At 27.6% G+C, this 13,540-nt stretch overlaps 1 protein-coding gene across 1 annotated transcript; it reads right to left on the bottom strand.

Moving 5' to 3' along the window:
• Positions 1-2,422: 2,422 nt before the first annotated feature.
• comm2 lies at positions 2,423-8,685 on the bottom strand. The gene is made up of 2 exons (XM_065505639.1): positions 7,873-8,685; positions 2,423-3,291 (listed from the first exon to the last, which is right to left on the bottom strand). The coding sequence occupies exons 1-2, from the start codon at positions 8,405-8,407 to the stop codon at positions 2,816-2,818; spliced, it is 1,011 nt and encodes a 336-aa protein (XP_065361711.1). The 5' UTR covers positions 8,408-8,685; the 3' UTR covers positions 2,423-2,815.
• Positions 8,686-13,540: the final 4,855 nt, after the last annotated feature.

Below are 13,540 nucleotides of genomic sequence, written 5' to 3'. Positions count from 1 at the left end.
TCTTGAAGGCATTCCTTTCATCCAAAAAAAAGGATTGAATTAAAAATTTAATAAATTCATTTTGTTATTGACTTTCTTTCTAATTAATTTTTTAACTCGCTTTTCAGTTCAGATAAAAATTACAGAAAATAAACTTTGATTCTTTAATAAAATTGTCCTCATTGAGATTGTGAGCTATTTAATTTTGGCGTTTATTATTTTTTTCAAATAAACGATATTTTTGCTTTTGGATTTTTAATAAAATTTTAAATTTTTTGCTGAAAATTAAATCTGGGTGAAAAAAGCGTTTTTTTTTTGAGAAATTGGCAATGTTTTTTTGAAATAAGTGTTTATTTTAATATAATTCTAGAATTTTCAATGAAATTTTTTGGAATTTTAGTTTTAGTGTTTTTTTGTAAAATTATTTTTTTTTGGCGTTTTTCTTTTTTTTAAGCGATTATTTTTTGTTTTTGGATTTTTAGTAAAATATTAAATTTTTAGGTTAAAAAAATTTAATTTTGCTGAAAACAGCGATTTTTTGTTAAATTGGTGATTTTTTTCAAATAAGCGTTTTTATTTATTTTTTTTATTTCTTATTTTCGTGAAAAAAATTTATTTGGTTGAATTTTTTTTTATGAAATTTTTGTTTTTTTTCTCTATTTTGAATATATAAATTCTATGAACGAAGCAGTCTACAACTTTAACTAACCTTGTATTAGTTACAAAAAAAGATAAAGTTGCGTCAACAAAATAGTACTTAAGCTAAAAAGTGAAATCGTATTTTAACCAATGAAAACGAGCTAGCACGAATCATGGTCCAAAACAACAACAATCCATCAATTGTAAGTTTATCATAGGTCCCATGATAAAATGAGAAGTGCATAGTAAGCACTGTGTAAAAAGTAAAGCTAACAGTATTAGTAGGCTTATTTTTAACAGTGAATATTTTAAAGTAAAATACAGCTTTATATAAAGTATTATATATCAATGGATAGGTAATTACATGTAGTTTTTAGAAATATCAAAAGTTTTTTTAATATTTTTAGTTTTATAATAGTAAATAGCCTTTTAAAAAGTTGGTTCATGTAGAAATTTTATTATCATAATTTTGGTATAAAAATTAAGCTAAATAAACCATGAATTTGTCTAGTTTTTAGAGATTTAAACAGTTTTGATATACATGTTTTGCTATATAGTGGTCTAACAATGTTGTTTAACAAACTGTTTATTAGTCAAAAACTCTTTATCACTTCTTCCCATTTGTTGATTGATATAAACGTTTTTAGTTTCCCTACATCAATCATTAACCCGAATAAACAAGTAAGAAAGTATGGTCGGTCAAGCCCGACCATATAATACCCTACACTAAATAAAAGAACAAAAACATTTTTCTTTTAAAATTTCAATAATTTATATTTTTTAGTGATTTTCGGAAGTGGGCCTTATATGGGGGCTATGACGAATTATGGACCGATGACCATGAAATTAGGTCGCGTGATTTATGTCTAAATGAAAGTTTGCTGTGTTGGATTTTGTGAGTATACCAAAATTTTTAAGCGATTTATGCATGTTAAAGTGATTTTCGGAAGCGGGTCTATATGGGAGCTATGACTAATTATGTACAGATCGTAACAAAATTTGGTGACATGAATTTTGTGTATATAAAACTTATTTGGAGCGGAATTTGTGGAGATATATATATAAATTAAACATTTATGACCGATAAAGTCCAATTTCGGGAGGACATTTGTATGGGGGCTAGGTGAAATAATAGACCGATTTCAGCCAGTTTCAATAGGATTGGTCCTTGAGCCGAAAAAATAATATGTATCAAATTTGATTGAAATATCTTCAAAATTGCGACTTGTACTCTGCGCACAAGGTTTACATGGACAGCCAGCCAGCCGACCAGACGGACGGACGGACGGACATCGCTTAATCGATTCAGAAAGTGATTCTAAGTCGATCGGTATACTTTAAGGTGGGTTTTAGACTAATATTTTTGGGCGTTACAAACATCTGCACAAACGCATAATACCCTCCCCACTATGGTGGTGTAGGTTATAAAAAATCATCTACCATATGGATGACAAAGATCGCCCAGTCCTGCCAAAAAAGTCTGAAGACCATGAATTGTTAGCATTACTTCATGAAGATTGTTATCAATCTCAACAAGATCTTGCACGATCATTGTCGAAATGCAGGAAAATTGGGTGAATTGAAGCCGAGACGATTTTGCATGTCCAAAATGATGTTTGGACGCTTTAAAAGAAAGTCATTACTTGTTATGAAAAATGAATCCATAACGATTATCCGAAGCATAGGATATCGTATGTGAAGGCCAGACAACTAGCCGAATCGACACTGTATTTGATGGGAGCAAAAGATTCCTATATCTTACTAACTTCCATTTTCTACTCAAATTCTTTTTAAAATAAAAAACTTTGTATTTTTTTTTAAATAATTTTTATGAATTTTTTTTAATATATTTTGTCATATTGTTTGTACATAAATTATATGCAAATATTGATATAAATAGCTTAAAATTAGTTAACATTACAATAATAATATTTTATTTAAATATTTATATAAGTAAAAAAAAAAAAAATACAATAAATTATAAACCACATTTAGTTAAATAAATATTTAGCACTACAGCTAGAGATTAATCACAGTTACAAATCGGAAAATACAATTGGTGACAAAAACTATTTACTATTGTAATATAGTTGTTCACCCTACTGGTTTGTAGTATACATATTTGGAGATATCACAGTCTTATCGAAAAGAAATAAAACTTAATTTATATAGTTTTTTTTAAAGGAAAAACATAAAATTAAGATTTAAATTGTTTGTCGGATTCTGTTGAAGCGGGTGATGAAGCCAATGATTTAGATTTGCTTTGGGTTTTCGGAGCGGTTAGAGATAAAAGACTGGCCAAACTGTGATTGTAGGTGAGTACCGGCATTGTGGTGGGTGAAGTGGGTGTGGTGGCCTCGGTGTAAGAGGGAAGTAAGGATTTGTTGTCTGCCGAGGGGGTAGAATCCTGTAGTAAAGGTGCTGCTACTTCTAGGGAGGCAGTGGTTTCTGTTGTGTGTAAGTTATCTGTTGCAGATTTCTCATTTCTATTGAATACCTCAAATACTGAGGGATGCACTATGAGACAGGATTGAGGTGTTTTATGCAGAAGCTCCAGGGCAGCTTCATAGGAAGGTAGACCCGAAACCAAGGTATACTCTGGCACCGGATCTTCCAAATCCAAATTAAGTTTGACAGCTTCTACATCATTTGATTGAGTAACAGTGGTGCGATCTAAAATGATAAATAAAAGAAAGAGAAATTATTAGTAAAATGTTTCAAAATATTCAAATTATTTGCTTTAAATATTATTTAAGTTTTTTTTTTCACGTCTATAGTGTTGAGTTGTTTTGCTATTTTATTTATTTATTTATTTTTTTGTGACAAATGACAGCTGTCTTGTTAACAATTTATCCTATATTTTGTAATTCACTTACAAACAAAATCTGTTTTCATACTCAAGGTGAAATTTAACTGATTGTTTAAACATTTGCACAGAAAAAAAACAAACAAAATATTGTTGATAAATATTTACAAATGCCAAACGGCGCTGATGGCTAAGACGCCAGCGGCTCTGCAAACGTTTTGTCTAGAGACGGCGACTAGTTTTATTGTATTGTTTTGACAATTAAGTAACATTTTGATGCTTTTGAAATACTGTGATAAGAAATTGGTCCATAAACAAACCGGTTAAATATTTATATGCTGATGTGCTACGTAGAATCTGTAAATTGCGTGTAAATTTGCTAAATATCTATTAAAGATTTATATTTTGTTCCAATACACTTTGTTTTGAATTCAGAAAATCTGCTTAAATCTAATTTTTATTGGCTTGAAATTAATTTATGACGCTGTTGATTCAAATTTAAATTGGAATTCAAATCATTTGTTTTGTTTGTTTTTTTTTTTTTCTTTTGGCTAAATGACGTATTTGAAAGTTTGTTTTTGTAAAAAAAGTTAAGGAAATTTTTTGAAATCTTTTAAAAACATTGCAAAAACCTAATAATTTGCATTAAATTTTGGAGAAATGACGTTTAACTTAAAATTTAATGCAGGCAATGGGATAGAAATCATATTTTAATAACATTAAGTACGTTTTTTGTTTTTAACAACAAATTTGGTTAACGGAATTAAACCTCAAACAATTAGCTGACAAAAAAAAGTAGTTGAAATTTAAAAATTGGAAATAAAAATTATTTATTACTAAAAACATTAAGTAATTTATGGATATAAAAGTTAGCATAAATTAAAGCCGGCTTTAACTGGAATAAACAAATAAAACAAAACAAATCTACAGCAATAAAAAAATGTATAAATAGATTTTAGGAAATTAAGCAATTGGAACAAAATAAATAACGAGTAGCCATGAGAGTTTAATGAATTTTAATACAAAAAACATTAATCAAATAGAATAATTGATATCAAATAACAACAAAACTCAATATTAAATAATGAATCTTTCGGTTATCGAATACTTTTTAATACAAAAATAAGAAAAACTTGAGTTTTACTAAAATAATATAAATGGTTAATGAGTACCCAGTCTTTAAACTTTGTTTTAATACCAAAGAAGTGCATAATTTATGAATGTTCTATAAATTTACATTTTAAAAGTATAAAATGTGTGAAAAAATGTAAAAATAAAACTGATTTTTAATAAAATAATACAAATGAGTACCAAGTAACCATTATTAAAACTTAGTTTTAATACTTAAAAAGTTTATGTTGCAGCTTGAAATTTAAAATACCTTTGAAATATTTAACATTGTAGCTAATTTTATGAAAAAAAAGAACGAGTACCCGCTTTTGAATTTAAACTAAACTGGTTACTTTTTGGAAATTGTTTAACAAAGTTACTAAGAAACTCAATTACAAACATTATTAAACAAATTCGCCTCAAAAAGCTTTAATTGTTACAGATTAATAAAAAATTTACCATGAGTACCCGCTTTTTAATGATAAGTAAATTATTTAATTTCTAGTAATTAATGAGGAAATGTGGCAAGAAACTTAAATTCAAGCATATTTTATACAAGTTTGGTATAAAACAATAAAAATAAACAACGAGTAACCGCTTTTTTATGCTTAATTTCTAGTAATTGTTAAAGAAATTTAGCTAGAATCTCAATTTCAACCATTTTTAAACAAATTTATACAAGAAAAAATTAATATTTAGAAGATGATTAAAATGACTACCAAGTACTCATTATTAATAGTAACCTTTTTAACATCAATTTGTAAATATTTTATAAAGAAATTTTAAATTTTTACAACTTTTAAAGAAATTTGTTTTAGAAAACTTGAATTTTGATAAAAATAGTACAAACGAGTACCGGGTACTCGTTTTAAAAATGGATTTTATAGACTTTAAACATTAATATTGTGAGAGTGATATTTAAAAGCTTTAATTATTTGGAAAATTTAGTTTAAATTTAACAAAAATAAAATGAATACCCGTTTTCTAGGAAAATTTATAATGGTTACTTTTTTGATAAATAATTACTAGAGTTCTAGAAAATGTTTATTTTTAAAGAAAGCTTAATAAAAAAGTTTATTTTTCTTTAAAGTTGTAAATGTTTAGTTCTCAAGCAATTACAAAACGGGTACCCGTTTTAGTTTTCTAAATTTACTTTTAAAGATTCTAATAAAGGTATGTAAACTGTCTAATTTGAATACTAATAATTTTATAACACTTAATTTAACAAATTTTATTGTTATAAACATTTATTTTCTTAAGTTGGGGTAAATGGTTACTAAGTAACCATTACCAAAAGCCTTTGAAAAGGTTTATTAATGATTAAGTAGCTTCCAGCTTGGGAAATCAATGAAAAATTGTGTAAAACTATGGCAAGTACCGCTATAGAAATTAATTATATAACGGTTACTTTAAGAGTAACCATTGCAAATTTTTTTGAAAATGTTAACTAAAGATCTAAAAGCTTTAAACTATCATAATTGAACAAAAAGTTTGGTCAAATTATAGCGAGTACTCGTTTAGAAACTTATAGAGTACCGGTTACTTTAGGCAAATACAGTGTAAACATGGTTTATTAACAATGAACTAGTAGCTTCCGGATTGTGAAATTAGGAAAAAAATTGTGTAAAACTATAGCAAGTACTCATATACAAAATAATTATATAGCTGTTACTTTAAGAGTAACCATACCAAAGTTCTTTTAAAAGGTTCAATAAAGAATAAAAACTTTGAACTATTAAAGTTAAACCAAAATTTGTTAAATTTATAACGAGTACTCGTTTAGAAAATTATAGAATACCGGTTACTTTAGGCAAATTTTATGTAAACTTTCATTGTTAATTATTTGTTAATGCTTTAAAACATAAGAAAATATGAAGTCAAAAATGGGTACTCATGTATAAAAAAGTGAATACTGGTTACTTTTTAAGAATATCATCTAAAAAAGCTCAAATTTTATTTAGAATTATAATTAAAAATTAGTTAAAGATTTTGTGTATCACAATTTATGATTATTTTCAAATATCAGTAAATAAATACCGGTTACCCGATTTAGAAAGTTTTTCAAAATTTAAAATTTTATAAAAATAGCAAGAGAATTTGTTAAATTAATTTATTTTAAATAAAATATTGTTCAAAATGTTTAAAAATTTAATAAAATTTTGGTTGTTTTGTAAAACTATTTAAAAAAAATTGTGGTTGATCGCATATCGCTAATTTTTTGTTATATTAGGTCAGTTATTTAAACAAAAATATGGGGTGATTTGTAGTTTTTTTTTTTGACAGTGACTAATTAAAAATATAAACCACAGAGATTTATATATAGAAGATTATATTAAGGCGTTAAGCCGCAGGCGACAAGTGTTAGATTTTAAATCCAAATAAGTTGCAAAATACTTTTGAAACAACTTGATTTGTTAAACGAGATTTAAATAGAAAATGTTTGACTGCTATTTTAATTAGCTATAAGGAATCACTTTGAATTATTAATAATTGTTTTTATTAAACCAGCTACAAATCTCTTATCACATAATTTTCAAAATACCTTTGTATTTAATTAGTTGTACGCAATTTAAATCGCACGAGATTTCATCGGAATTTTGTTTTGATACATTTAATTATTGCTTTTAATTAATTGCTTTAATTGGGTATTTTTAGTTTCTTTATCAGTTAATCGCTTTAATTGTGTTTTTCGGATGCCTTATCAGTAAATCTGTTATTGCAGTTAATTTAAATTGAATTGTTTATTTGTTAAATCTCGCAAATTTCATAACACTGAAGGGGTTAACTTGCCCTTGATAAATATTGTTTATTATTTGCAATTTTATTTATAAATTTATTTTTTTTTATTTTCCGTAAATTTATTATCACTTTTTAATTTGTTTACATATTTATTATTGTCATCCATTTTCAAACGATTCACTGTCATACTGTTAGCGATTTCACTTCCGTCTCAAATGGCAGTTGGCCAAGATATTGAAACAAATAAATAATTGAAATTATTGTAATTTCTACTTAACAATTTTTTCAATTGGATGAGATTTTAAATTAAGGTGTGAAATTTAAATGTTAGAAGAATTTGAAAATCAATCTAATAAGGGGAAAATAAGGTTCAAAGACAAATAAACTGAAATCTAAGCAAGAAGTAATGTTGCAAAAAGTTAAAATAAAAAAAGTTTAGAAACAAATTTTGTTTGAAAAGTTTCAATAAGAAAATTTCGTCGATCATTTGCAAATTTAATTACTTCAATTTAAATCTAAACACTTCCAAAACTTCCTAAAATTTATCTTTCGAAAACAAAATTGTTTCACTTTTCTCTTTCTCCTTCCAAAATACTTACAATTTCTCTTCCACACACGAAACTGATGATACAGGAAACAGGAACAGAAACAAAAGATCATAGAGATCAATATCAAGGCTAGTACAACACCAATCCATATTCCATTCATAAATTTATCGTAATTCAATTGATTTTGCAATTCATCCATGGCAGTGTTCTTCATACTAGCATCCATAATTAGCTGATGAGCTCCAAATTCCATATCCATATTGGCGGCTGTTGCTGATGCTGTTGATATCGAGGGTACTGAGTTCAAATTGTATGTATCCAAGTTATTTGCTTTGGGCAATGCCTGTGCTTGTATGGAATGTATAAAGTCTACTCCCAGTTTCTTGAAAAAATCACTGGTTGTTGTTAGCTGGCTGATGGATGAGGGTGAATCGAAGCTTGTGATACTGGGCGAGGAGGCCAAGGCTATGGTTGTGGTATCGGCTAAATTGGGTGTTCTGCTATTTTCCAAAATGTGCAGCGCGTATTTATCGAAATGTAATTCTTGTGATGGTTCGTAATTTAATGAGCGCGTTAAGGTTTCCATAGTGGATTTTATATATATTGTTTGTAATTATAAAAAAAAATTGTTTAATCTTTCTTTTGTATTTAATTCTATTCTTGTTGTGCTCGCTCTTAAGTAGCGGTGATTTATTTTTGCACAAAAATACTTTCTATCTTGCTTTGTAATTGTTTTCTTTTTTTTTTTCTTCTTAAGACACGTTTATGTATTTTATATATTTTACTTTTATTTCTCTTTTTTTGTTAAGTTTTTTCTTTTTCAGTTAAAGCGTCTCAAAATTAAACACGTCCGCCGTCTACAAATTCTCTAAACAAACTAAAACTGTAAGTAAAAATTATTAAACTACAAGATTGTGTTTTGTAAACGTATCCATGGGATTTAAAACTCAATTTAAATGAGCACAACTCACGATCATTTAAAAAATTCAACTCATTTAAAATGAGTTTATAAATTGTAATAGATTAAAGAACCTTTAAAATACTCTAACAAGAGTAATTGTTGGATTATTACTAACAACATCTTCAAAAGATTTCTTTGCTACCTGCCTTTCTTTCTTGAAAGTAATTCCAAACGCAGCAGAAATTTTAACAAACAAACGAAATTTTCTGCTGATCATTTGACGCTTGGTTACGCTCGGGCAAACATCTTTTCCTATTACTTTCTTAGCTACATAGCTTACCCCAAAAAAAAGAGATTCTTAAATAACAAAAACAAAACTCTCCCTTATTTTTGGCCTGGGAATTTGTGTACGCATTCAAGAGCTATAAAAATGATCATAATGCTCACGCATGATGAGCCCTTAATTGGCGTTACAAACCTACAGCGCAATTATAGATTTCTTACCCTAGAAATTAAAAAAAAGTACGCAAACAGGGTACATTTTTTTGGTTCATCTATAACAAAAGATCATTGTAAAGTAATACAAAAAAGTACTCAATTGCTAACATATGGAAATATTCATTACAAAGTAATACAAAAATTATTGTTTAAAAATTTAATATCAATTTTCCATATTTAATATGGAAAATAAATGTATGAAAAAGTACCAAACTTTAAATGTATTTTCATTACAAAAACTTTTTTTAACACAAAAAGTACTCAATTGGTTAAAGGTTATTATAAAGTAATTCAAATTTAATTGTAGTTTACAAAAAGCAATAAAATTTAAGAAAATATGAAGAATGATTTTAGAAAGGTACCAAAAAAGTACCAAATTATAATCATATTTTCATTATAAAAACTTTTTTATGATTTTCTTTAACAATCAGCTCAAAAACAAGTAAGAGAGCTATATTCGGCTGTGCCGAATCTTATATACCCTTCACCAAATTTTAATTCAAAATATAAATTATAAAATTTTTTTAAATTTTTGGAAAATTTTTTTTTTCGAATTAAATAAAATGTTTTTGTTTTTCAAATTTTTTTTTTGTGAAAAAAAAATTGGGGTTAAAAATATTTTTTTTACCGATTTTGACCCATTGTAGGTCCAACATACTATGGTTTTATATACGTCGTTGCAAAGGTATTTTTCTATCATTAGATTCCATATTGTCTATATAAATGACTTAGTAGGTCAAGATAGGTAAAAAATCGAGGTTGGCCTGTTTTTTTCCTCATATCTCAGCCATTTGTGAACCGATTTTGCTGATTTTAAATAGGAAACTTCTCGAAAGCATGTCTGACAGAATTATTGAAGATTTGAATCCCGAAGATATTTGGGGTCTTCTGAAAATTGATTTCAACAGACAGACATGGCTTAATCGACTCCGCTATCTATAAGTATAAGAATATATATACTTTACAGGGTCGGAAAATTATATTGTAGAAATTACAAACGGAATGACAAACTTATATTCTCACGAAGTTTTTATAATAAGTTTTTTTGTATAAGTTTTTAATAATAAAGCGAGTACTTGTATAGAAAATTATTATATAATTGTTACTTTCTAAGTAACCATTCCAAAAGTACTTTAAAAGGTTTACACATTAAAATAACAAATAAATTCTGTAAAAAATTAGCGAGTACTCGTTTATTGAATAACGGTTATTTTCTAAATAATCACTACAAAAGTATTTTAAAAACAACAATAACGAACTCATAGCTTTAAAATTTAAAAATTACTCACAAATTGCCTTAAAATAGATCGAGTAATAATTTTTGTTGGGTATCTGACTTTGTTTTGCTTTATTTCTTTTTTTGCTTTATTTCTTTAATTTTTATAAAAATACCGCTGAAGTACACCGATTGCTCACCACAGCTTATGGTGAATGTGTTCCATCAGTTTCAACGAAGTGTTGGTTTTCACACGTAAGACGAAGATCGCCAAGGCCAGCCAAAAAAGTTTGAAGATATTTCTCCATGAAGATTGTTGTCAAACTCAACAAGGGCTTGCAAAATCATTTGGAGCTACTCAAGCAGCAATTTCAAAAGGTTTGCGAGCAGCAGGATTCATCCAAAAGCAGGGAAATTGGGTACCATAAGAAATGAAACCACCAGACCTTCAGAGACGTTTTTGTATGTCAGCAATGCTGCTTGAACGCTATAAAAGAAAATAATTTTAGCACCGAATCATTACTTGCTATGAAAAATGGATCCATTACGATAACCCGAAGCATAAGAGATCTTATGTGAAGCCCAAACAACCTGCCGAATCGACATCAAAGCCAAATATCCACGGCGCTAAAGTAATTCTCTGTATTTGGTGAGAAAAAAAGGTCCTATCTATTATGAGTTGCTGAAATCTGACCAGACCATCGCAGTAAACCTATACCAAATGCAACTGATTCGTTTAAAGCGAGCTTTGGGCGAAAAACTCCCAGAATATGTGGCCAGACATGAAAACGTAATATTCCATCATGACAACGCTAGGGCTCATGTTTCAGTACATGTTAAAAAGTATTTAGAATGAAATGTTTTGGAAGTTTAGCCTCACCAGTTTTCTAAAATTTATATTGTAGAAATGTTTGAAATTTAAAGCTAAAAATTGAAAAAAAAACCTAGCATTTTTAAGTCATACACCCTAAAATGCATGCTGAAACCTTACACAAAATAGGAACAAGTCTGAAGAAAACAAGTAAGAGAGCTATATTCGGCAGTGCCGAATATATAAATATACCCTTCACCAAATTATACTTAAAAATAAAATATATTTTTTTTTAAAAAAATAGTTTTTCAAATTTTTTTTTTCCAAATTGTTTATAAAAAAGTTTTTTTCAATTTTTTTTTAAATACTTTCCAATTTTTTTTTTAATTTTTTAAAAAAAATTTTTTGGGAAAAAGAATTTATAAAAAAAAATCCGGTTTAAAAATAATTTTTCCCGACTTTGACCCATTGAAAGTCCAAATTTCTATAGCCATATATACATCGTTGCAATGGACTTTGAAATATCTATCAGTAGCTATCCATATTGTCTATATTAATGACTTACTAATCCAGATATAGATCAAAAATAGGGCAAAAATCGAGGCTGTCCCGGTTTATTCCTTATATCTCAGCCGTATGTGGCCAATTTTGTACATTTTAAATAGCAACCGAGCCGGAAGAATAAGTTGTTTGGGGGCTACGGAAAGTTGATTTCAACATACAGACGGACAGACGTACATAGCTACATCGAAGTCGCTATCTATAACGATTCAGAATATATATACTTTGTGGGGTTGCAAATGAAAAATGTAGAAATTAAAAACGGAATGACAAACTTATATACAGTGAGTGACACTCAAAATCGTACAACATATTTTTTTTTTAAATATTATGAAATTATACAGGCAATAATAGGTGATTATATAAAAAATTAAAAGTCATTTTATTAATTGGAGCAAAAAATATGTATTTCAACAAAAATGTTAACAAAACCTCAATTCGTTAAAAAAGTATTGATGAAAATTAAAGAACATCACAAAATTCATATTTCACTTAAATTCGTACAATTATATTAAATTATAATTAAAACTTAAAAAAAAAAAAAAATTTTAATATTAAATAATCCTAATACTTTGTAGGGTATCATTTGCTATTTTTTAGTGCCTTTACGATTTTAAATGAAGCGTTGATATTCTGGGCACTGACAGTCTTACCCAATTTTTTTATTTGTGCATAAGGGCAATTAAAATTATACCCAATTTTCTGATAGGTAATAGCACACACAATATAAAAATAGCATTTTAAAATATTTCCAAAACATCAACTTTCTAACACTAATTAATAAAATTTGACTACGATGGTGTACGATTTTAAGTGACATTCACTGTATACCCTTGCCACTCATGGTGAAGGGTATAATAAACGGGTACGGATTTATAAATTAATGACTTCTTATTAATCCAACATAGATTGATATTTCAAATCGAGAAAATCGTCCCACAAATGGCTGAGCAAAAAACCGATACTTCTTCGAATTGTTCGCATATTTTTCACCAAAATTTTTTTCAACAAACATTTTTGTCTAAAAATTTTTTTCTTCTATTTTTTTTTGCCATCCGACTTTTTTTCCCAAAAATTTTTTTCACTAAAAAATGTATACTTTGGTGAAGGGTATATATAATTAGGCACAGCCGAATATTATATATATATACTCTTATTTGTATTGTTTAAATTTTACTTTATTCAAAACCAAATTTTTGTAAAAATTATTTTAGTACCTTATTAACTTAAATTAAATAAAATTTTTGACAAAAAATTTTAGTACCAAAATTAAATATTTGTAATGAAGCAAATATTTAACAGACATTAAAATGTTTAAAAAATTGTTTTTATTTTGATATTTGTTAAAATGGTACTTTTGCAAAATTTGTAATTTTTGTTACATTTTGTTTTATTATACCCTACACCACCATAAAGGGGAGGCTATAATGCGTTTGTGCAGATGTTTGTAACGCCCACCTTAAAGTATACCGATCGTCTTAGAATCACTTTCTGAGTCGATTAAACGATGTCCGTCCGTCCGTCTGGTTGGCTTGCTGGCTTGTGCGCAGAGTACAGGTCGCAATTTTGAAGATATTTCGATAAAATTTGGTACATATTATTTTTTCGGCCCAAGGACCAAGCCTGTTGAAACTGGCTGAAATCGGTGCATTATTTAAGCTAGCCCCCATACAAATGTCCTTCCAAAATTGGACTTTATTGGTCATAAATATTAAATTTATTTATGTATCTC

This window comes from Calliphora vicina, chromosome 3, assembly GCF_958450345.1.
Source record: "Calliphora vicina chromosome 3, idCalVici1.1, whole genome shotgun sequence".
NCBI classification, from domain to species: domain Eukaryota; kingdom Metazoa; phylum Arthropoda; class Insecta; order Diptera; family Calliphoridae; genus Calliphora; species Calliphora vicina.
This window is presented reverse-complemented; position numbering and strand designations above follow the sequence as displayed.

Coding starts and splice junctions, on each gene's coding strand:
- comm2 (XM_065505639.1), bottom strand. CDS start 8,407: ATGGAAACCTTAACGCGCTCATTAAATTACGAACCATCACAAGAATTA. Junction 3,292..7,872: donor TCGTGTGTGGAAGAGAAATT/GTAAGTATTTTG, acceptor TTATCATTTTAG/ATCGCACCACTGTTACTCAA.